This window comes from Arvicola amphibius, chromosome 6, assembly GCF_903992535.2.
Source record: "Arvicola amphibius chromosome 6, mArvAmp1.2, whole genome shotgun sequence".
Lineage (NCBI taxonomy): Eukaryota > Metazoa > Chordata > Mammalia > Rodentia > Cricetidae > Arvicola > Arvicola amphibius.
The window spans coordinates 39,017,320-39,042,230 of record NC_052052.2 but is presented as its reverse complement, the minus strand read 5'-3'; the positions used below and the strand labels follow the sequence as shown (position 1 = coordinate 39,042,230).

Sequence of the window (24,911 nt, the reverse complement as noted above, 5' to 3'; positions counted from 1 at the left end):
CAGATGATGCAGAATCTAGTAAGCAGCATCTCTGGTCCCTCCTGGACACACACATTTCCATTAACTGCACTGTCAGTTAGGGACTTGTAGTTTCCTCGACTAGACTAAAATTTTGAAGGCTTCATGTACCTAACGTGAGACGGGCTATGAAGCCAGGCCTGAAACAGCCATCCCTGTGAATGAACAGGAACTAGTGTGCACTGCCTCTCTCTTTAGTAAGGACTACACATTAATGTGGCTCCTGGAAATAGATAAACTAGTCTCATTTTCCACAAGATTATTATGGGCCAGGCACTATGGACTGAGACCTTTTACATGGCCTACATTCTTTGTTGTTGGTCTCTGTCTGCAAAACAACTTTAAATAGAGCCCTGGGCCAGTGAGATGGCTCATCACGTGTCATGAAAGCCCGGAGGCCGAGTTCTGCCTCTAATACTCATGTAAAATGGAGAGAATCTACAAAGTTGTCTTCTGCTCTCACACCCACCATGTCCCCTGACCAATACACAAACAAATGCATAAACATCAGAGCCCTGGGCTCAGCTCTAGGCTACCTGCTCTTCTCTAGCCTGCTGTGCTCTTGCACAACTTCATCCAGACCATCAAGGACACGAAAATCTCTTTCCCCAGAGTTCTCCAGCAAACACACACTCAAATTTCAATCTGAAAGTTCCATTTCCAAGTCCAACAGTCCTGATTCGCCTGGGTTTATCCTTTCTTCAACAGTAACCTGACAACCGGAGCTGCTGACGTCCAGGTGCAAGGACGCCTCTAGCATCTCTCTTCCTGATCTGCTCTCCACACATCAATTCCACCTTGCACGTGCAGCTGAAACCAGCTGTTTTTTTCTAGAATACTGCCTCTTTAAGCATTGTGGCTCCAAATTTAGTTTTCATAAAATCATTGTAATGATCTTTTCTCAAAGCAAGACCAAGAAGTCACAAACTTGGCATTATGGTGTACATGGCTGTCGTGATTTGACTCAGTGTCCATCCTCAGATCATGCCCTCTTTCACCTCCCCTCTTACAGAAATGCTCATCAACAATGCTCTTTGTATAGTGAGCATCTGAGATCATTGCTTTCACCATTATTTGATCCTGATAAAGGGAATCTTAAATCATTTCACACAGTGTGAAATAACTGAAAACCATAACTCAGGGCCACCAGGAGGTTCAGCCAGACAAGGTGTCTGCTGCCAGGTCTGAGTTCACTCCCCAGACCCACACAGAGAGAACGGCCTCCTGGAGCTGAACTCTGAGCACACAAGTGTCCATGGCACAGAAATACACTCTCTCTCTCTCTCTCTCTCTCTCTCTCTCTCTCTCTCTCTCTCTCTCTCTCATACACAGGCAGGGGGGGAGAACTCACTGTGCTCTCTTCAGCATCATTGGGCAGTGTCCAATGGCACTGAAAGATCTCGCCCAAGATAGGATTGTACGGCTTTTTGGCTACTGAGCCTCTCCTTCCGGCATGGAAGGCCGAGAGGTACCATTTCACAACCTGAACCATTCGATCCCTGGGATCCTTCTGGTCACTAATGCTGGAAAAGACAAAGACTCTAGCAAATGTTTATATCCATTTAGTCAGTCATGACCCAGTTAGAACTTCCCTCATCCCTAGAGTCCCCAGCTCCCTCTGCACACTCCGTGCCCTCCCGAGGCAAATACTGCTGCTAGTTTTGGGGGCCAAATCTTGCTTTGCTTATTCTAGGACTTTATGCAAGGGTGCTGCTTCACTGCTGGAGAGACTCCCTAGATTCCAAACCACCAATCACTAATTTAAACATGGCTTGTTTATGAAAGGGGGTCTTAGTCTGTGGCCATACTGGCCTTGAATTTGAGTTGATTCTCCTACCTAGTTCTTTTAAGAGCTGAGCTTACAGGTGGCTTATGCCACCACATCCAGCTGGCTTAATTCTTTTATGGTCAAAAGGCTATATGTGATTATAATTGTTTTTAATTGATTCAGATATCTTATGAGATTACTGATTTTCTTTTTTAACTTTTATTATTTTGTATTCTATGTGTATTGGTACTTTGCTCGCATGTATGTACATGTACCACATGCGTGCCTGGTGCCTGTGGGAGACAAAGAGGGTGTTAGATCCCCAGGAACTGGAGCTACAGATGACTGTCAGCTGCAGACGTCTGGGTTCTGAAAACCAAACCTGGGATCCTTGGAAGAGCAGCCAGAACTCTCAACCACTGAGCATCTCTTCTGTCCTTATGATTTCTTGGGACGACTCTCCAGTTGACTCTAGAGGAAATGGCTGGCTTATTTCTCCCTATGGTTTTTCTTGTTTTGTTTGGTATAGGGGGTGGTACTGGTGATCGTGTGAGGGCTTCACACTTGCTAGGAGGTTACCTTACTACTGGGCTATGCTCTAGGCCTGCTGCATATATCTTGAAGTTGTGTGTGTGTGTGTGTGTGTGTGTGTGTATCTTTATATTTTTTCCTTGATAAATTCATTCATCATTACAAACTGTCCCTGTCTGTCTCTGGATTTGTTTGTTTTGAGACAGGATCTCATTCTTTAGCCCAAGTGCTTACTATGTATGCTAACTGGTCTCTAACGTACAGCAAGGCTCCTGCCTCTACCTCCCGAATGCTGGGACTACAGAACATTTATCTTCTTTGCTCCTTTGATGCTAATACAGCCACAAGACTGCTGTGTTCAGTGTTTGCATGGTGTGGTGGTTTGAATGAGAATATGCCCCCTCCACCATAGGCTCAAATGTTTGAATGTTTAGTCCCCAGTCATTAACTATTTGAAAAGATTAGGAGGTGTGTCCTTGCTGGAGAAGGTATATCACTGGAGATGGGCTTAGAACTTTCAAAAGTCCAAACCAGGCCCAGTGTCTGTCTGTTTTTCTCTCTCACACACATCCCTGCTACTGTGGTTAGACATCTGATTCCCCTGAAAGCAATATAAATAGGCATCATCTGTCAATTATATATTAAATTTACTGAACACTACCTTGGATTTTTTTTAAATACTTGCAGTTTGAGAACTGGTAACACGATTCTCTTAAATCTCGCTTTCTGCTCCTCCTCCCTCTCCTCGCCCCTCTCTGGTTAGCTAGTGTGTCCATCGACTATAAAGCCTCAGTGATGTGCATATGGCTTCAGGAAGCCACGATTCCTCCACAACAAGGGACTAGAATATTTCCTGCTAAGAAAGTTTGCCTGCCGCTAGCAAAAAAGCAATGAACCTTTGTCAAATCTGCGCACACAGCAGACCGCAGGCTTTACATTACAGCTTATGATTCAGGCAATAATTGCACTTTCTAGCTTTTCCTGGCTTCAGGTTGTAACAAAGTACCTACCAAATGACAGGCACGTTAGAAAGCTTTGCTGAGAAAATTAAATGAATTTCAAGTAAGTTCATAGCCTCGACCTTTTAAACTCCATCTGCCCACCTGCTAGCTAGCTGGCTTTAAAGAAGCTTCCGAGGTGACTGACCTGATGGCTCCCCCACTCCACTACAAGACCTAAGCAGCAGGCCCTTAAAAGATTCAACTTCTACCCCAAATGCTTGAAAAAATACAGAGGGCCCGGCTGGGCCACCGGGCCAGAGGGCCACCAGGAAGTAACATCTGTAAAGACTACAAACGGCTGCACTCAGCCAAGTACCTCACGAACAGGTCCGGATGGGCGAAAAAGTCTGCATACATCTCTAAAAGAGACCTTCTCTCAAGAATAAACGTTGGAAGAACCACCTGTAAAACACACATTTTTGACTCCTGAGGATTGAATCCCATGAGAAACAGATTTGTGCATAGCAGGAAGACACTCATCCATCCCATGACACCCACCACAGGTCCTCAGCTGTGCTTTACCAAACCTTTCCCAAGATGCCCTGCTTCAGAACACCCAGGGCCCCGCCCACCAGATGTGGAACCCCAGAGGGGTCTCAACAATTCCATGTGCTGCTTCTGCACAGATCTCTGCCATCCCTCAGTGTGACATACTAACACGTATATCTTAGTTGGAATATAACAAACATCACACAAGATTTAAGCGCCCTGGGGTCCAGCTGAGGGAAATACGCTCTGGGAATGGGGAAGAGGCAGAGCTAAGAAACAATGCAGCAAGTTGCTTCTTAGAGGACAGTAAGGCTGTAATAAGACAGAAGTGACACAGAAGAAGACATGAAGATGTGGGGACAACCACTCCCTCACCCACAGACACAGTAGACAGAAGCACAAACCCAGAGTGTGACACGTACTAGCAAGGAAATTATATGGGTCCTGTCAGACTCCAACATTTTAAGTATTTTCATGCCAGAGGGCATGAATCTAAATATGGTTCAGAATCTAAATATTGTGAGGGTGGCAAGGATTTCTCATTTGGGGCAAATCAATGTCAGTTCTTAGTCCATACAGCCCACTGACTACTGTCTCTGACAACTAGCATTTTACTCACACACAGCCATGTTTTATTTAGTCGTCTTCATACACATGAAACAGGAGACAAGAAAACACACGTTGGATCGCTATGTTCATTTTGTGGTCATCCACCCATGTGTACCCTGTGTAACCGGGAAGACTTGGATGGAAGGACAGATCTGGTTCCTACCTTCGTAAGGTCCATTCCGAGCCTGACTTGTGATAAGAGGTGCATGATAACGCTCTTGTGCTCCTCCACTGACCCTGCCTCCCCATCGTCATCTCTGTCGTCATGGGAATCAAAAAGATCTGCAACAGAACAGGCTGTCTTATAGGCCAGTGTTAGATTGGCTGGTGGTGCCCTACCAGTACTGCGAACATTTCTAAGAGAAGAAAGGTTCCGGGGCCTCACCAGCATCGCTTGTGCCATTGGACATGGAGGAATTCAGTGATTCTGTGGTGTCTGGGCGCTTTAGGCTATTTCCAGAGCTGCTGTGTGTCAAGACCGAGGCAGATCCTGAAGAACTGAATTAAAAAACAAGGAGTGTGGGGAGACAGATCAGTCTTTATAGCTGATGAAAGCAGCGTGGAACAAAAATGCTGATCACAAATTACTTGGAACCTGTACACTGACGGATGGCACAACAGCCAGACACCTCCTCTAAGGAGCCACCTGCATTCCACACTGAGGTCTGAGCTTTGGGCACAGGCTGTGTCCATCAAGCCCAGCCCACGGCCATGGTCAAGGCAGTGGGATGCCTGCCTCTGTATCCAAACCTGAAACCTAGATTCCCATTCTCACTTCCTTGTGTACATGGAGATGTGCCAGTCACAGCAACTTCCTCAAAAAAACGCAACGGCCAAGCCGGGGGCGGGGGGGTAGGATGGATCACACCTATGATTCTGCATTCGGGATGCTGAGGCAGAAGAATTGCTTTGAGTTTGAAGCCAGCTTGAGTTACAGAGTGAGACTATTTGGGAAAAGATTTAAAAGGTAACATCACCACCCCTTATCTCAGGTTTTTATTTCCTGAGGTCCTTGAAGTAGTTCATAGAGAATTAACACTTTCCCCAACATTTCAAAAGTAAATCTGAATTAATTACATTTTAAAATATATTATTTTTACAAATAAATTTATGGCAACTGACTTTATGAGCACCTACCCAAGAATTCATATAGAAATTAAATAACCAGCCAGGCATGGTGGCACACACCTTTAATCCTTGGGAGGCAAAAGCAAGCCATTCTTTGTGAGTTCAAGGCTAGTTGAGTCCACACAGATAATTCCAGGCCAGCCAGGGCTACATAGTAAGAAATTGCCTCAAAAACCAAATAATTACAAGAGCAAGCAATTATGTAAAGTATAAAAACATAAACCAAATTTCTCATAATGCATACACTTAAACTTGCTGAAGAATACCCAGTCTTTCTCACAAACCTTTATGTACACTGTACATTATATACCCTAGTTAAATAGTTTACCCTGTTGTCTTTTTCTGACCTTTAAGAAAATAAACTATTTCACAGAAGACCTGCGCAAGTACAGAGTGCCCAGCACCCCCGCCCTGCACAGCACACCACTCCCTCCAAAGTTCGGCACTAGAGAAGTGTGCTCATTCCAACTGTGGGGTCCATAGGACACCCCAGGCCCCCAGCACATAGTTTAGGCTTCACCCCTACTGCTATACACCTGCTGGGTTTGTAAGACAAATGAAGAACGGCATGTACGGAACACTTTCATCTCAAAGGCCTCTGGGCTCTGCTGAGATTAATAAAGTAAAATTGAGACTAGGGTATGCATGTTTCCTAGTTTAACTGCAGTGGTCTAGGTTACCTTGTTTCTATCTCGTTAGCAAAAATCCTTAGGTAATTACTCACTGCCTTTCTGCTACTTTAGATTTAGTATACATCATAGGGGATTATAAAGTTTATCTTTTAAGAAGGAATGGAGTGAGTGAAAGACCCAGGTAAGAAATCAAATTCTGTTTACAAAGAACTGCATGGGAATTCTTGCCAAAATGTGTGGCTCTATGACAGATCATCAAAACAGAATCAATCTTTTAAGCCAACTCAACTTTATACTAAATTATATCAGATTTTTACCAAATCGATCTTCAAACCTCAACTCCTATTTTATTTTGATAAAATTCCAAAGGCCTGTGATTTATGCTGTGCCTTGTCTCTCTACCAATGGTTGCAGCAGACCAGCGGGGCACGTGAAGCAGTCTCAAGATGGAAACAAACAAACGCATGGGATACATTTCCAGCCATGCCACAGCTCACCCCATTTGGAACAAAGAATGGGATTGAACACAGTATTTAGCTTGTACGTCCAAGATAAGGGAACGTTTTAAGCTCTAACATTAACTAGTATAACTTACGAAGCATTCGTAACAACCCTCCCAGAGAAGCACGATCATTCTGAGAACAGAGATGCACTAGGGATCAATGAAGGCCTGAGGCCCTAGAGGGCAAAGCAGAGAGATTGTTTTGAATGCACACCTGGCACAAGTTCTTTCCAACACAACTCTCACTGATGGACAGTCATGGAGCACACTGGCTAGTGGTGCCATCTGTAACAGAAGTTCCTAACTGTGCAACACTTACACAGTTCCTAAGGAGCTGAGTAAGTAATGAAAGGGCACAGACTCCCTCCTATCAGAGACACATAGAGAAATGCATAAGGACAAGAACTTGACCTGAGTTATAGGCAAATGGAGGTAGCAGTCAGTAACAGGGGTCACGGCTCTGGCTCCAAGCCCCAGTGGCGGGCAACAGAGAACGTAAGCAGACTATTCGAACAGGTGGGGCTAGGAGGTGATATACAGCGCTAGCCAGCACACCCAGATCAGAGTATTCAAAGCCTCATCACAAACAGAAAGCAACTGAGTAAAATCAACAGCAGCAACAACAAAAAGAACTTAGTTTGGCCAAAAGCATCTATATTCTCCATGAGATGAGATCCAAACTGAGACAGTCCAAGTCTAATAAGAACTGAGGGACGAGAGGAGCCTGGAATGCCAGGCTCAACACGGTGCTTGCGTGTGGGTGTGCATGAGGGCAGGAGGCACAGAAAAGAGGAAGAGTGAGAGGGCCAGAGTTGTGCACAGGGTTTTACAGACACGCCTAGGACGGGACACTCAGGAGCACGTCAGGAGTAACCTTTAACCAGACCAGAGACCCGCGGTGATGCTGTCACCGCTCCACTGTGAGCTGCTAGGCTTACTTTAAAAGACTTGAGTGGATGGCAGCTCAATCTACTGGCCGACAAAAGATCTTCAATCCTGCTATATTCAGAGTGATAGTTAATGGCTGGGGGGGAGGGAGTGTCCCAGAGGGCTCAGACATTTGGCACCAAGCCCGGTGATCTGAGTTCAGTCCTATTATACACAGGGTAAAGAGAGAAAATTGACTCCTACAAGTTGTTTTCTGGCTTGCATAGGTGACTGTAGTACACACACACACAACACACATACACACACATACACACACACAACACACATACACACACACACACTGTTATAACAAAAAGAAAATAGCTATTGTTTAAAGAGACTTTAAATTCTGTTTAAATAGAAAATGACAGCCGAAATAAGAAAATCAGCCTTTTACTCTGCAATTTTGTCTAAGTGGTTATTTGCTAAGCCTGTACTGCTATGCATGGCAGTAATTAAGCATATCATTACTGTAGTTTAAAAGTTGCACACAACACTCCTCCCTCCCACTTTTACTGTATGTTTTTGTTGAGTGATCTGTTTCTCCATCCCTAGGCAAACATGAATAAAATTATGTTAAATCTTTAAAAATTCAAAAATTTCTTTAGGAAAACTGTTAGTGGTTTCTCAACCGCTCACGACACGATAGCATCACAATAAGTACTGTTCACTCGTGCTGTCCCCAGCCCGCAGGCCTTGCTTTGGCCACAGCCTGCACACCATGCTAGTCTAGAAGTGTCCAAGACTCTTGTTCCACCCACACTATCCCCACACACGCAGGTATAGCTTTGGGTAGCACTGCCTGCATATCAGTGCAAGCAAATTCAGGCATTTGTCCAGTTTACATAAATTCCTGTTTAACACTGAACTGGAATCACCCCTGTTCCTCCAACCCAAAATCAACACTGATATCTGAAGACTGACCAATCAACTACTCATACATCATATGAAATTACCCAAGCGTGGACAACAATCAAATAAAAGTTTCACTCAACAGAGAGACTAATCTCACATTAGACACACTACCAAGGAAAGACGTCCTCATGGCCGGCCAGGTTTCATCACCAACGACAACCTGAAAGGCCAAGGCAGTGCATAGCCTCTCCTACACCCAGCAGTCCTGCAGAAACACTCTCCAGGGAGAACTACCTAGATGAACCCGAGGATACAGAACTTAAAAGAATAATCATAAACTCCATCAAAGAATCCAGGGTTTAGTGCAGATACACACAGCTCAATAAGCTTGAAGAGCAACAATCACCCCAGTGATGACCACAAAAACACAGACACCAGCCAAATGAAACAATAAACCAAATAACCAGAATTTGAAAACTGAATTCAAGTAAAGGCAGAGAAGTACTGAAGAGAACCCAAGTAAGATAAAGATTGAACTGAAAACTCAATAGCCCAATGAGAAAACCCAGGGGGAAGCCTTACAATTAGAATGGAGCAAGGGGAAGACAGATATCAGAGCCTGTGATAAAACAGAGGAACCAGAGCATGCAAACAAAGAATATGAAAAATTAAAACACTAAGGCCATGTGGGAACTGTGGGATATATGAAAACATCAAGTCTGGGGCTGGAGAGATGGCTCAGAGGTCAAGAACACTTGTTACCTCTTTCCTTTCTGCCACCGCCATGCCGTCCAGACTGAGGAAGACCCGGAAACTCCGGGGCCACGTGAGCCACGGCCATGGCCGCATTGGTAAACACCGCAAGCATCCAGGAGGACGCGGGAACGCTGGAGGCATGCATCATCACAGGATCAACTTCGACAAATATCATCCAGGTTACTTCGGGAAAGTTGGTATGAGGCATTACCACTTAAAGAGGAACCAGAGCTTCTGCCCGACTGTCAACCTGGATAAACTGTGGACACTGGTCAGTGAGCAGACCCGGGTCAACGCTGCCAAGAACAAGACTGGAGTTGCTCCCATCACTGACGTCATGCGATCGGGCTACTACAAAGTTCTGGGGAAGGGAAAGCTTCCTAAGCAGCCTGTCATCGTGAAAGCCAAATTTTTCAGCAGAAGAGCTGAAGAGAAGATAAAGGGTGTTGGAGGTGCCTGTGTTTTGGTGGCTTGAAGCCATTCAAGGAGGCCAATTAAATGCTAACATTTTCAAAAAAAAAAAAAAAAAAAAAAAAAGAACACTTGTTACTCTTGTAGAGGACCTGGGTTCAGTTCCTAGCATACACATAGTAGTTCACAACCATCCATAACTCCAGTTCGAGGATCCAATGCCCTCTCCTGACTGTGGGCACTGCACACACACACACACACACAGTGCACATACATACTTATATGCATAAAATAAATACATCTATTAAAAATTAAATTTCAAAAAGATATTTGAAAAAAATCAATTTTTTGAAGTATAGACACAGATGAGGGGAGAAGAATCCCAGGCCAATGGTATATACCAGGTCTTCACAAGACCACAGACGAAAACTTCCCTAAATCAAGGAAACATATTTATACAGATACAAGTAACATGCAAAACAACAAATAGAACCAGAAAAACTTCCCTATTAAAAAAAACCACTCCCTATAGCATATCATGGTCAAAACACCAAATAAACAGAACAAAGAAAGAGTACTGAAAGCTGCAAGAGAAGGGAAACAACAACAAACTCCACAAGTCACAAAAAGGGAATGCCCATCAGAATGACAGCAAGCTCATCCATGGACATTTGAAAAGCCTCAAGAACCTGCAGCAATGTCCAGCAACCTGGACTACGTACCCCAACAAAACTATCTGCCATAGGTGAGGGGAAAGAAAACACTGCCACGACATAAGCAGAGGCTAAAAGGATCCATGACCACCACCCAGTTCTACACAGAACACTGGAGGGAATACTTCCGACTGAAGAGAGGAACAAGCAGAGCCAAGAGACCATCAAAGGAGAAAAAAGTGTAATCATGCAAATGCAATGTACTATTAACAACAGAAAGATCCAACAATGAAATAACTGCAAATCACTCTGCTCCATAGTAACTTCAAACACTAACAGTGCCAACTCTCCAAACAAAGGCATGAGACAGCTGAATGTTTAAGAAACAAAATTTATCTTTCTGTTGCCTGGAAGAAACTCAGCTGTGAAGACAGGCAAGCATCACTTTTAAGGTGGGATTTCAAGTAAATGGGACTGGGAAGCAGACAGGTGTTGCTATTCTGATAGTCAACAAAGTAGAATTCTAATTAAAACTAACCAGAGAGATAAAGAAACATTATTTTAATCAAGGGAACGATTAACCAAGAAGATATTTCAATCCTAAAGACACATGCATCAAATTCTGAAGCACAGAAAGTGAACTGCTACAATGAAAACTCTCAAAGATGAACTCCAGCTTAGTTGTAGACGATGTCAAGACCACATTCTCTCCAATACGTCAACCAGACAAAAAAATAAACACACTTCAGAATGGAACGTCACCATACAGCTCATGGACCTTAGAATATCTACAAAATATCCCACCCAAACACCAAGAGCATATATTCTACTCAGAAATCCATGAAAGCTTCTTTAAAATAAATAGATCACATATTGGGACACAAAAACAAATCTTAAATTCAGAAAACTGGAATTTTTATGTATCCTATCAGACATTGTAGTAAAACTTACAACCAACAGCAAACAAACCTTGAGTATTACACAAACTACTCATGGAGATTAAACGACACATGACTGACTAATGAAATGTGCCAAAGAAGACCTCAAGCAGGGGCCTGCCACAGGACTCCACCAAAATCCCCACCCAACGCTATGCAGCCAGGGTGGGAGAAACTCAGTCAAATGCATCAACCAGGAGCCTACCTGCCCATGGTGCCAGGTGGCTGGGCATTATAATGATCTCTTTGAGATAAGGAAGTATGTGGCCCAGCCCAGCCTAAAAGTCAACCTGAGCAGGACAAGGAGACCCATATGCAGGCCTGAGGCTGTCTGCTCTGGGCTCCAAGGAGAAAAACACAGTCCCATCTGGTGCCTTGTAGTACCAGTCAGATGGGCACTATTAGAATGAGCAGAGGTATGATCTGGTGTAGTGTGGGAGGGAGGGAGGAAGGGAGGGGAGGTAGGGAGAGGAGGGAGGAAGGGTGAACAGTTCAGGTCCTGTGAACAGAGGCATATCTGAAGAGATGGGAGGAGATGGGAGCAGGCTGAGATGATGAGGGAGCTGACCCCTTGACGAGGTGCAACACTCAGAAGAGCAGGCCCTGCACCTCATCAGGGCAGCACAATAGAGCCAACCCTGTTAGCAGAAGGTGGGTACGCCAGCCCCAAAGTTGTGGGCATGGGAGAACTATCCCCACCACTTATCATCTGTCTTGTGGTGGTACAGGCAGGGGAGAGATGCCCCACCCCATGCCCCCTCCCGAACGCCCAGCAATACCTGAGGCAGATGGGATAGCTGGCCCCGTGGTCATAAGAACAGGAGAACTGTCTCTGACCCCTACCAGCTACAACACTCAAGAGAGCAGGCCCTGCACCTTGTCTAGGCAACACAATGTAGCTAACCCTGTTGGCATAGGTGTAGATAAGCTAGCCCGAAGTAGTGAGCAAGGGAGAGCCGTTCCCATCATCCATCTGTCTTATGATGGCAAGGGAGGGGAGAGTTGCCCTCCTTCCCACCCCCACCCACCAATGCTTAAAGCAAATATGAGAACTGGCCCTAAGGTCACAAGAACAGGAGAGCTGTTCCTGCCCCACACCAGCTGCAAAACTTGGGAGAACAGGCCCTGCACCACACTTAGGGTAACACAACAGAGCCAACCTTGTTGACGGAGGTGTGGGTGAGCCAGCCCCTAAGTTGTAAAGCATGGGAGAGCTGTTCCCACTACTCGTCTGTCAGTCACATGGCTGTGTGGGAGGGTGAGAAATATCTCCCCAACCCAACAACTGAAAAGTGGGATTTCATAAAACTAAAAAGCTGTACAGCAAAGGAAGAGGAAACTCACAGAATGGGAAAGAATCTTTGCCATCTATACAGCTGATAGAGGATTATTATTCAAGCTATACAAAAAACTTAAAAGAAAAACCAGACTAAAAATCACCTAATTAAAAAATGGGCTATGGACCGGAACAATAAGTTTATTGATTATATTAGATAGATAGATAGATAGATAGATAGATAGATAGATAGATAGATAGATTGACAGGCAGGCAGGCAAAGGGAAACTTTTATTTATTGTAAGTGGGAATGTAAACTGGTGTAGCCATTGAGAAAAATCAAGAATTCTCAAAAAGCTAAAACTAGGCCAAATGAGCCATCCAAAGGATGGTATGCATCCATCCAAAGGATCAGACGTCCTACTCATTACTCAGCTGTGTTCATTATTCTATTTACAACAGGCAGGAAATGAAAGTAGCTTAAATGTCCTTCAGCTGATGAGTAGAATAGATAGTGAAAATATGATCATTTATACACAACGGACCACTATTTGGCAGTAAGGGAAAATGAAATGATGAAATCTGCAGGTAAATGGATGGAATATAAAATATTATACTGAGTTAAGTAAAACAGACCCAGAAAATCAACCACCACACACTCTCCCTCATCTTGGCTCCTAACTCCACAGCTTCAGGTATGAGTATATAACCTGGAGTAATTGCAGAAGCCAGGAAAAGGAAAAAAAAAACTATGAATGTGGGGGAAGGAAGATGCTCTAGAGGCAGGGAAAGGCAGGACGCATGGATGCTTTAACCAGGCAGGGGAGAAAGGAGGGCAATGCAGGAAGAGGGAGGAAGGATGTTTGAAAAGCCACAGGAATCATATATTACTGCTGGGGAACTCATCCCTTCTCCCAACCAAGTTTGTCCTGAGGGTTAGGGACATCTAACCCTGGATATAAGTGGTACAGGGTTGGGGGTGTAAATTAAGTAGGCCCAGGGATCTCTTTTGAAAAAAGAAAAAAAAAGGGATTGGATGGGATAATAGGTAGATTAGTGTGCGCTTACATACATTAATAATATGTGTGACAATTTATGACAATTTACACTGATATAGATTTTTGTATATTGATATAAATTCAAATTATATTTGTTATATTGAATATGCTATTTCTGTATATAATATTTGCACACCTATGCAAAGTTATTTTTGTCATATTGTATGCATGCATGTCTCTACCTCTGCTTAAGATATTTTGTATACTGATGCAATTTTAGTATATATTTATCATATTGCACAGTACACTTCTACCTCTGATCAAAATACACATTGTTTACATTTGAAGGTCATTGTCCTTATTTGCTGCACAGTTGTTTAAAAGATTGTTTAATATTTTAATATGAAGCCTTAGTCTTTAAACTATATAGGTATTAAGAATTATAGGTCAATAGTCATCCATGATTGTCATCTTATAGTTAGAATAATCAGGTTTTATATATGCATAAAGATTGTATTCTGCATAGATAGGTAACCTTCAACCACTTCAAAGAACTGTAGAACATAGCATGTAAATAACTTAGGATTCTGTTGACATTGAGACACGATTGCTCCTGGCAGCACCGATCTATTCCCGAGAGAATGTTGGGCACCGAACACACTCCACTTGGAGTTTGTTTTCTTCTTGGCAGAACAGGCCTTTAGGCAAAGAACTGCTTCTACCTCAATCACTGACAAAGTGCACAGTGTCCAGAATGGACAAGCAGAATACAAGCAAAAAGACTGCCAAAACTTGCCAAGACAGGGTAAGATGGTTTTGAAAATTTTCCTAGCTCTGAAAATGGTAGGTCAGTCACTCTAGGCCTTAGCCAAAGTTGGTTGCCCCAACACTGCAAATGAGACTTTGAGTGACTGCCCAGGCAGCCATTGTCTCTGTCATTTCTTGCATCTTTTGGAAGTTGCTCAATTGCACTTCCTGTTTACTTAAGTAATATTATCTCCCTTATCAAGTCTTTGATGGGGTTGAAGACTAAAGAGCTGTAGTTACTTTACTCTCATGACTTAGTCAAGCCATTTCTAATATAAGACTTAGACTCCTTAGGATAGGATAACTATTAAAACATTCAGCATATGTTTCTTGTTTGATGTTGTTCATGCTGGTTGTAATTCTAATTTTTATACTTGATATTTGTTCTTATTATATATAGTTTTATATTAGGCTTAGAACTCTCTTATTTAGACAAAAGTGGGAGGTGCTGTGGGAACTCCTTCAGCCAATAGCCTTTAAGATACTGGCCCACTTTGGACATGGTCTCATGTACTATATATGCAGACAAAAAGCATGCAAAGGCCCTTTGGTTGCTGAATTTGGTTCTAGTTCCCAGAGCATGCAGAGGACTAAGGATCACTACTCTTTCTGTGAGTTTAACCCTAATAAAATAAACCTTTATTATACTCCATCCTAGGCTAGTGTGGAAATCATTCATACTGCAACGTATTATATCTACCTAAAATTACGTAATAAGTATACACGTATAGTTTAAGTGAAGTTATGATAGTCACCTAGGATAATAATGCTCCCCCAAGAGCCTAGACTAACACAATCCCCAAGTAAGAGACATGGGGAGCCCTTCGAGTTGGTCAGGAGAGCCCAAGCAAACCCCAAACATCATAGGCTACTGCTAGTGCTGTTCCAGAATTTGAAGAAGTCCCTATTGCTGAAAACTCAGGACTTGGAGATACTGAGCTGGATCTGACCCAAAAGGCTCCTCAGAGGACTAGCCTTGGAGTACAAGAGGTGATACACAATCTATAGTCCTACCCAGCTGCGAAGCCTTGCGGTAACCAACAGCTGTTTGACTGGACTTAACACCCACCCAATAGAGGAAATGTCTAATATTGTAAACCCGGTGAGGCCATGGGACCTACAGGAGAACCTACTACAGCTACTTTCCCAACTTTATCTCTAACTACCCTCTCTAACTGCAGGCTAAATACATATCCTTTCAACGGGCAAATGCAGCTCCCACCTCACATCAAAAGCTTCATTTTCTAGCAGAGAACATCACACAAAGTCAAAATGGGTCAAAATGCAGACAGAGAGCAACTGACCTTGAGATACCCAGCCCCAGATGATACACCTACCACACAAACACCACACCCAAGACTCAGGGAACACTAAGGGGGTTGTAATGGTAATGGAAAGATTTAAGAGCCAGAGGACCAGGATGTGTGCTGCAAAATTTTATCTTCTCTATATAACAGGGAAGACACACCCATAATATCTCAACAATATGGCTACCTAACAAGATTCAACAGTGACAATGCCAGTTGATGTGGATGGAGGAACTCTTGCCCCTAATCAAAGAGATACAAGTAATTAACAACTACTGAGAGAGGGAGATTCAAGTCTTTTCCAGGGAGCACCCCCTAATTAGTTATCCAATACCAAGGTCACCATACCATACACACACAAGCAATACTAATGAACTCAGCAGGTTGTATTTATATACTTATTCATACACATACGCACACACACACAACTACATGTAGAGTATGTATGTAATAATATTAAAGAAAAAGGTCATGAATTTGAGGTGGGAGAAATGAATTAAAAATAGTAAACATGAAAAACTTTGAAAGCTAAGGGGGAGGGATGAGAAGAGACAGAGCAAGAGAGAGAAAGAAAGAGAACCTAACTCTTGTTCATCTGGCCTTCACCCCTTCCTCTCCCAACTCACACGCCAGGTGTTAATCTAGACCATATTTAATTTACTTCCTCAAATTTAGAAGTCCAATTCCCCTCACTAAAATGAACTTCACAAGTTACCAGTTGTTTTCCTCACAACTGTTGGTTCTGAGTCATTATTACAGATGAATTCCAGTTCTTAATTCACATACATAAAGTAAGAGTCCTACGCATATTTCTAATTGAAAGAACTCTCAATGACTAATTGAAATGTGCAGTTCACATATAATCAGTCTCTTAAATTTATCCTGCCACACAAAGCAAAACCCAACCTACAACCATTGTACCAACTTCAAAGAAAGCAGGAAAAGCAGGAAGAAATGTTTAGCAAAAAATAAAGCTAACTGTGCCTCTGACAAGCAGAAGTAATGTGAAAGCAAAGTCTGTGTTTTCTAGGAGAGCAGTTATGCTAAGCTCAGCACAGCTGACTTACACTGTTCTCATTTAAACATTCACAATGACTCCTCCACACTGAGCTTATTATTAGCCCCATTTCACCAATGAGGAAACTGAGGAGTACACAGGATAAGTAAGTTGACCAAGGGCACCCAACAGAACAGATTCAGATGTATCGGAGATTCTAGAATTCAGGCATTTGAACCATAGCAACCTACCTGTACAGAGGTCGATAAGTCTGTTATTTAACTAGCTAACACCTGTCAAACTTTTTCTGTACAATGTTATGTAGCTAGCTTTCAATTAATGGAGGAAAACAAGTCAAATGTTTTCTAATGAAAAACCTATCAGAGGGCCTGCCAACCTTCCTGCTCGGTATCTTCACTCCAGCACTGGCCATTCCCAGGGACTACCACAGGGCATGCACTTGAACTTCTTAAGTATACTACCAGGTTTTGTCTTCTCTTTCTATCGGCAGTAAACACCATCCCCCAACACTACACAATCTGAGGCACCTATCCACAAAATGCAGACCTGGCCAGAAACTGCCAACACTCATAGGACAATGTTCAAAATTCCTAAAAGCTTATCAAATAAAACCATGTGCCTTGCACTTCAGTTGCACTGAGCTACTACAAACAAATCAAGCCCTTATATTCATGCCTTTGGGGAGGGGCACAAAAGATATTATAACAGTTTTATTTGTAACAACTAAAATCTGTTAGCAGCTTGGAAGCCTATCAATAAATGAACAAAATAGTGCAGTATATACTTCTACAACAGAAAAATGCCCAGCAATAAAAAGGAATATGCTAGTGACATAGTAATACATGGGAACTTCAAAATAAAATGCTGTGTAAAAGAAGGCAAAAGTGCTCACTGTTTGGCCCATTAATACAACATCCTTTTTGCTCTTTTTGTTGTTGGTACTGCTTCCTGCCCCACCCCAGTGCTGGGTTTAATGCACGTTAGGCAGGCACCACTCAATTATTCCTCAGCCCTGCAACATTCTTTTTTTTAGGTTTTATTTTTTATTTTTTTTTAATTATTTTTATTGAGTTCTACATTTTTTTCTGCTTCCCTTCCTACTTCTCCCCTCCCCTTCAGCCATCTCTCAGGGTCCCCATGCTCCCAATTTACTCAGGAAATCTTGTCTTTTTCTACTTCCCATGTAGATTAGACCTATGAATATCTCTCATAGGGTTCTCATTGTTGTCTAGGTTCTTGGAGATTGTGATTTGTGGGCTGGTTTTCTTTGCTTTATGTTTATAAACCACTTATGAGTGAGTACTTATGAGTGAGTGATAATTGTCTTTCTGGATCTGGGCTATCACACTCAAAATGATGTTTTCTAGCTCCATCCATTTGCCTGCAAAATTCAAGATGTCGTTATTCTTTTCTGCTGTGTAGTGCTCCATTGTGTAAATGTACCACATTTTCCTTATTCATTCTTCGGTCGAGGGGCATTTAGGTTGTTTCCAGGGTCTGGCTATGAGAAATAGTGCTGCTATGAACATAGTTGAGCACATGTCTTTGTGGCACGACTGACATCCTTTGGATATATACCCAACACTCTGAAAGGAAGGAAGGAAGGAAGGAAGGAAGGAAGGAAGGAAGGAAGGGAGAGGGGGAGGAAAGGAGGGAGGGAGGGAGGAAGGAAGGAAGGAAGGAAGGAAGGAAGGAAGAAAAGAAAGAAAGAAAGAAAGAAAGAAAGAAAGAAAGAAAGAAAGAAAGAAAGAGTATCTAGTGACAGAAGAGAGATCAGTGGTTGCTTGTCCATAAGAAGTCAGTAGTGGGAGAGGGCAAAGGGACACCACAGAACTTTGAAATGGTTGTGCGTCTGAGATTGTGCAATGGTTTGAAGTACACAGATGTTCATGCAACTGTATTGATTATGCCTCCACAAAAAACCAAACCCAAACCAAACCAAACCAAAAACCAAACACATGAGCAGACAGGGGATGTCATGTACAAATCAGGGTTTCTAACTACTGCTTCTTAAAATGGAAATGAACACTTCCACTTTTATTCCCAGCTTCTCCATCCTGACCCTGTCATTGGGAAAAGTCTGGTCTCTGCTGGAGCTTTTAACTTTCCCTGTATTGTATTTGTGGTCATTATACAGTAACAATTCCTATGGGCTGTAGGTGTAACTCAGTAATGAAGCAAATGCTCCCCACCCACAAAACCCAGGGTTCAATTTCTAGCACCAGACAATAGCAACAAACTCCAAACAAAACAAGAACCAAACTGTGATAGTAAGAAAATGCTTGCTTATGCTTATATAACTATTTGTTTTAAAACCAACTACTTTCCCTCACTAGGTACTTATAAGTTTCTTATATAATTTTCTAGTGTTTAAGTATATAAGAAAAGAATGTATTTTTCCCTTTCTCTTTACACAAAAGGTGGTAAACTAAACACAGCTCTGCATGCACCTTATGCTTTTCAGTTAGGCACACTATGGAGGTTCTATGATTATTAATACATTACCTTCTGTTTTGTTTTTTGAGACCTGGTCTCAAAAAAAAAAAAAAAAACCCTGGTTAGCCTGGGACTCAAGTATGTAGATCCATCTGGCCTTGAATTCAGAGATTTGCCTGCCTCTGCCTTCTTGGTGCTGGGATCAAAGGTGTGCGCACTACACTCAGAAGAACAGGCTACTTTTACAAGGCTGCAGAGTCACTGAGTAGGCATGGTTATTGCTCTGCATGGTCATATTATCATTATTCTTCAGTAGCCTCCTAAAGTTAGACTGTTTCAAATATTACAAACCACACTGCAATCAGCAGCATTGTAAGCACACTTCACAGATGTACATTAGCGTTAGGATCAAATTGTTGGGCTAAAGGCAGCACTTGTAATCGTGGTAAAGATTACCCTCAACCTTCATGCAACCTGTTCCATGTCTTCTCCACTAGAATGAGCACAGTCACTCCTCACCAGCAGGACTAGTATACACCATCTGAATTTATATCTATCTATAATTAAGAAACAGAACCTCAGCGTACCCTCAATGGACAATTATTAAGAAGCTGGCCAGCTATTTTGCATATTAAATGTGTATTTATCTATGTATCTTTTATTCATATCCTTTGCCCATTCTTCTCTTTTGTTAAGTCTTAGTCTCTAGATGATCAGTACATGTAGGAGAAATGTACACTTCTGTCTATAGGAGATGCAAATATTTTTACCAGTTTCTCATCATCTTTTCAAACGTTACGTTGTTCTTCCTTCAGTTGCAGCTTACTGCCTATCTTCAGCTGCAGCTCATGTTTCTTCTATACCTCCAGGCTGCATTCTACCAGGGTAATGACATCACTCAGGTGGTGCTGTTTCAGATTCCCTATGATACTGTAAATACCCCCTCTGAAACAAAGCCAATCCCCAGCAGCGATTCCTGTCTGTTGAATGCTCCACAGCACTGCTAATGGAGTATCCAAAGACGAGGGCCACTTTGTCCACGTCATCAGGACCTGTCTTGCAGACCCTATCCATTAATGCTGCAAATTCTATCACAGACACCTCAGACCCTCGGGGCTTCTAAACCAACAGGAAAGAAGCAGTGCTGCTGGCTGCTTCCAGGACTGCTTGTCAGTTTGCTACAGGCCCCCCTGAGGAAAGCCAGCTCACCTCCGTAGCTCTCTAACAGGGTTCCATTTGTCTACTTCTTTCTAGTCCCAGGCCCGTTTCCACTCTCTCTCCCTAACCTCATCACCCCTTAGAATCACATTCTCTCTCTCCTCTGGAAACCCTCCCCTAGCCCAAGACCTCAAAATGCCCCATGGCTTTCTATGCATAACTGCATGCTATCCTGGAAACATCTGTGTATGTATATGTGCTTGTGTGTGTTTATCTATCCTGCATGCAGGAGAGCACTGGATTCCCTAGAACTGAAGTTACAGGTAGATAAAAGCTGCCATGTGGGTGCTGGGAATCAATCCTGGGTTCTCTGGAAGAGCAGCCAGTGCTCTTAACTTCTAAGCTATCTCTCCAGTCCTGTTTCTAAATTCTTATGTTGAAACTTGAATTGCCAATGTGAGAGTATTAAGAGGTACAGATTTTGAGTAGCAATCAGGTCATGAGGTAATAATTTATATATGGATTAGAAGCCCTAGAAGCTGCCTTGCTTTCCACCATAACAAGAACACTACTAGGTGTGGCCTATGAACCAAAAAGCAAGCCTCTATCACAAACAAGTATGCCAGCTCCCAGGTTTTGGACTGAAATGTGAGAAATAAAATCCTACTATTTCTAAGCTTCCATTTTATAATCATTCAAATAAATACCCCATGTACCATAGACTCTGTGTGTGTGTGTGTGTGTGTGTGTGTGTGTGTGTGTGTATTTCTTCTAACAAACTAAGTTATTTCTATCATTCCGCCACCCAGTAAAATCCCTGCTTTAGTTGTTAAATGTCCCACTCTAATACAAGCACATGTGATAGTGACTCCTCTTTCATAATACCTTACAGCTTACTCAGTTCTCACTGGATCCTCCTCCTGAAGACAGTGCCACTAAAGGAATATACAGAGTTGATATGACATTCTAGCACATTATCATAGTTGATGTCATTTATTCAGTTTGTATTACTAAGTCAGGAGTACAAGTCAAAACTTATTGCTCAATAAGCCTGTGAAAAGCAAGCAGTCCTCTCACAGACTGAACAAGGCAAGTGTCACTAAGAGCAGTCTAAAGACCACACCGTTTAGAAAGCAGGATCCACGTGAATGCATACATTACTCACATACTTACTCTATTAAGCGCTTTGGGGATGAGCCACTTTGATGGAATTCATCAGCATCATAGAACTCATCTTCACTGCTAGAGTAAGAGAACTCTGGGACTGTATTTGGAGACAAGTTGACATGGCTGGGAGGAGTTAGACTGCTGCTAGGTGGTGAATTCCCACTGCCTAGGAGTCAAAAGTTTTCAATTAGGGAAAAAGATGGCAATTGGGGAAATGGGCCCACAACAGACCTTTCTAAAGTCAAGACCGGTTTGGTTAAATTGATAAAATTCTCTATATTACTCTTTTAATCAACACTTAAACAGTGAAAATAAGAAGGCAACTTGTACTACAAGATGGGGTACAGTCTTTTTATTCTTTTTGTGGTACTGAAGACTGATCCCAAGGGTTCATACACACTAGGAAAATGTCTTCCTGATGAGCAATAACACCCCCAGTCTGGATATGGCCTTTTAAACAAATGGAAAAAATTCCATACCTCCACTCTATAATTCAAGATTAACTTGTATTCTGTGTTAGAAAGGGGTTTGATTGTACTCGTGCTGGTGTTTGGCATCTCACAAGAGACACCAGCACCAGTGGGAGCCAAGGATCTTTCTACTATAGACTCAGATGCTAACGTCTATGGAAATGCAAGACGAAGCCTCCACGACTGCTCAGGATGCCACACTCATATTCATTCTTCATGGCACTCATCTTAGGAAATATAAACATCCCCATGAAGCCCAGACCCTTCTGCCTAAGCCTAAGTTGGGTGCCTATGGCTCGGAGCAGAGGTAAAACAGAGCTACTAAGGGAAGGATGCAGAAAAGGAAGACGAGAAAAGCATCTTTCTAGTGATGGAGTCTAACTACAGAATCCAGAACTATGGAGAGCCCTTGCGGGGGAAGTCTAATCTCTGAAGTGACTGTTTGGTACACTGTTCAGTAATAAAGCAAGAACAAGCAAGCACCAGTGTACTGAGACTAATTCACTCAATGTCTGACAGCTGTCAGGCTATTTGTGGCTAATCTATTGTAGATGCCTGGTGGAAACTGAAGTTGAGTTACTGCTATTGCTGCCAATCAAAAGCCAAGGAAGCCAGGCACGACAGTGCAAGCCTTTGATCCCAGCGCTTTGGAGACAGAGGCAGATCACTGTAATTCAAGGCCAGCTAGTTAGTAACGGGCCAGCCAATGCTATACAGAGATAGGGCAAAAAACAACTAACAAGGAAAACAAAGACAGCAGTAACAGAAGCAAATGAAGACCTATCCCCAGACTTTTAGCCTGTTCTTGTAACTTGGTTCAGTTAATAAACAAACCAACTAGTTCACAAAGATTCCATTTAGATAAAACAGCTTGTTCTCTAAAGTAAAACTTATTGTAAAAATTCCAAAGGTAACTCTCCTTACCAAATAATTAAATTCTCTCTGTTCCTCAATAGCAAAACTAAGGGACCGAAGAAACTCTTGTGGGAACAGGAAAAGTAGACCACGAAACAAACAAACAAACAAAAATTAACAACAAATACTCCGGTGACCATATAACAAACAGAAAACAGAGGAAAATGGTTGGACTGGGAACTGCAAGCTCAAGTACTAAGATTTCAACATGACTTCTCACTAAAGGATGTATTTTTCTCTATGCCAGAAAAAGAAGAAAAGAGATGGAAAAAATAGGGAAATTAGGAGGACAACCACATAGAAATCATATGCTAACTTAATTTTTAATGTCCTTAAATATATCTCCAAAATGTTAGGATACTCTGAAGTATCTTCTTCAGAAATAATTCTCAGAAGATAACCCTCACCCTCTGAAAATAATTTATATTAAAATTAGTTGGCATACAGAAATGTTTCTCACATTTTCATTTTTGACCATTTCACAATCTGAACATATATCATACAAAAAAAATAAGAAAAGCTCATGGGCTTTTTTGTTTGTTTGTTTTCTTTTTGGTTCTGTGAAACAGAACCTCTTGCTGTGGTAGCCTGTAATTCATTATATGGGTCAGGCTGACCTCAAGCCTGCAGTGATCCCCCTGGTCCAGCTTCTCAATGCTGGCATGACACCTGTGTATCACTACACTCAGCTACAGATTCTGCTTTTAAGCTAAGATATGACATAGTCCATGAAATAAAGGGGTCAAAAAAAACTTAGCCTCAATGAAATTGTTTATTGGCATTTCCCAAGTAAAGGAAATACTGTTGACTCATTTTTTTTCTTTTGAAATTTAGAAGGTATTAATCCTGTTAAATATGAAAGGCCCAAGTACAGCACCACTCATTGCCCCAAAATTTAATACGGACTAAAGTCACATGATAATTTTTCACTGTTAACACAGAAAAGTTCTACCAAGAAAGTGTCTGTGGAGTGACAAGAGATGCCAAGATCCCACCTGCTCACCAGGACTCACAGTTTTTAAATCTCCTGGTTGAACAGAGTCAAAAGTAGTAAGTGTACTTCCTTGAGTCTGATTCTACAGGTAACACAATGCAAACTTAATTAATTTTAAAGGAAGAAATAAATCTAATATCTAACATAGGTGTAGCCCTGAATATCAAAGAAAGAGTAAAGACCATTATAAATAAATAAAATAACAGTTAACGATATAAAACTGACAAGAATGGGACTGATAAATGTTTCCTAAAAGGTGAATCACTGATGCATCACCTCACAAAGAAATTACTAGAATCACCTAATCATCAGTGGGCAAACTGGTAACAACAGCCCAGGTGGCTATGAAAAGAATGTTGCTGAACTATGTAAACACAGGAAACTCTCAATCATCTCTGTTATGAGAGCCAGGCACAGAAACACATGACTTCACTGAGTTAGAACAGAGGAAGAGCAAAACTGCACACAAGAGGTGCAGGTGCACACACATAAAAGAGGGGAGCATCAGCAAGGCCTTCGGCTCCAGTCTGCACTCATATACTACCAGATGCCTTTTCCATGGGAAACGTCCAAGTCTAAAGTGAGCAATCTGTTGTTGTTGTTTTTTAATATTCAATCAGGAGCCCTAAGTAAAGGGTACACAAAGAAAGCCCTACACTAAAAAATTAAAATTATACTTACTAGTGCTCTTGGATCAATCACAAATACCCAATTTGAGACGGAACTCTAATTAAAAACTATTGTTAGTGTTAGTAGCTATTACATTTCTTCATCCTTTTCCCCATTAGAAGCCAAACACAATCCCACATTAATGGAAAGTCACAAGAAATAAAGGTCACACAAACCTGTACCTGTACTATTTGGTGTTGGAGTCTGATGATGTCCCAAGGTAGCTAACACAGGTCCAACAGGTAAGGAAGATGGACGCTGCTCTGACTTACACAACTGAGCAGGTTCTAGATTTGAATATGTGAAATAAGTTAGAAATGCAATTGTTTGGAATATAAAACTCCCAGATCTGGATTTTTCTATACTAAGTCAAATTCAAGCTATTTCTCTATGATCTCTGAGCCCCTCAGAGTAACTGACTCTCAGCACCAGCACAAGCGGTCAGAGTGGCCAACACCCAGCACAACTGCTCTCTAAA

At 42.2% G+C, this 24,911-nt stretch overlaps 2 protein-coding genes across 11 annotated transcripts in view; one reads left to right on the top strand and one right to left on the bottom strand.

Annotated features, from left to right (window-relative positions):
- Osbpl9 (oxysterol binding protein like 9) overlaps positions 1-24,911 on the bottom strand; it is a 136,234-nt gene that overhangs the window by 5,103 nt on the left and 106,220 nt on the right. For 6 of the 10 annotated variants that reach the window (XM_038332415.2, XM_038332418.2, XM_038332417.2 and 3 more), the window contains 6 exons: positions 24,610-24,720; positions 21,392-21,551; positions 4,802-4,914; positions 4,580-4,698; positions 3,635-3,720; positions 1,370-1,541 (listed from right to left, as the gene is read on the bottom strand). In XM_038332415.2, the coding sequence (XP_038188343.1) occupies positions 1,370-1,541; positions 3,635-3,720; positions 4,580-4,698; positions 4,802-4,914; positions 21,392-21,551; positions 24,610-24,720 (761 nt within the window). The remainder of the gene's footprint in view (positions 1-1,369; positions 1,542-3,634; positions 3,721-4,579; positions 4,699-4,801; positions 4,915-21,391; positions 21,552-24,609; positions 24,721-24,911) is intronic. The other 4 variants (XM_038332416.2, XM_038332419.2, XM_038332422.2 and 1 more) reach the window with 1 other exon arrangement.
- LOC119816113 (60S ribosomal protein L27a-like) lies at positions 9,245-9,691 on the top strand. The gene has a single exon (XM_038332425.1). The coding sequence runs from the start codon at positions 9,245-9,247 to the stop codon at positions 9,689-9,691; it is 447 nt and encodes a 148-aa protein (XP_038188353.1).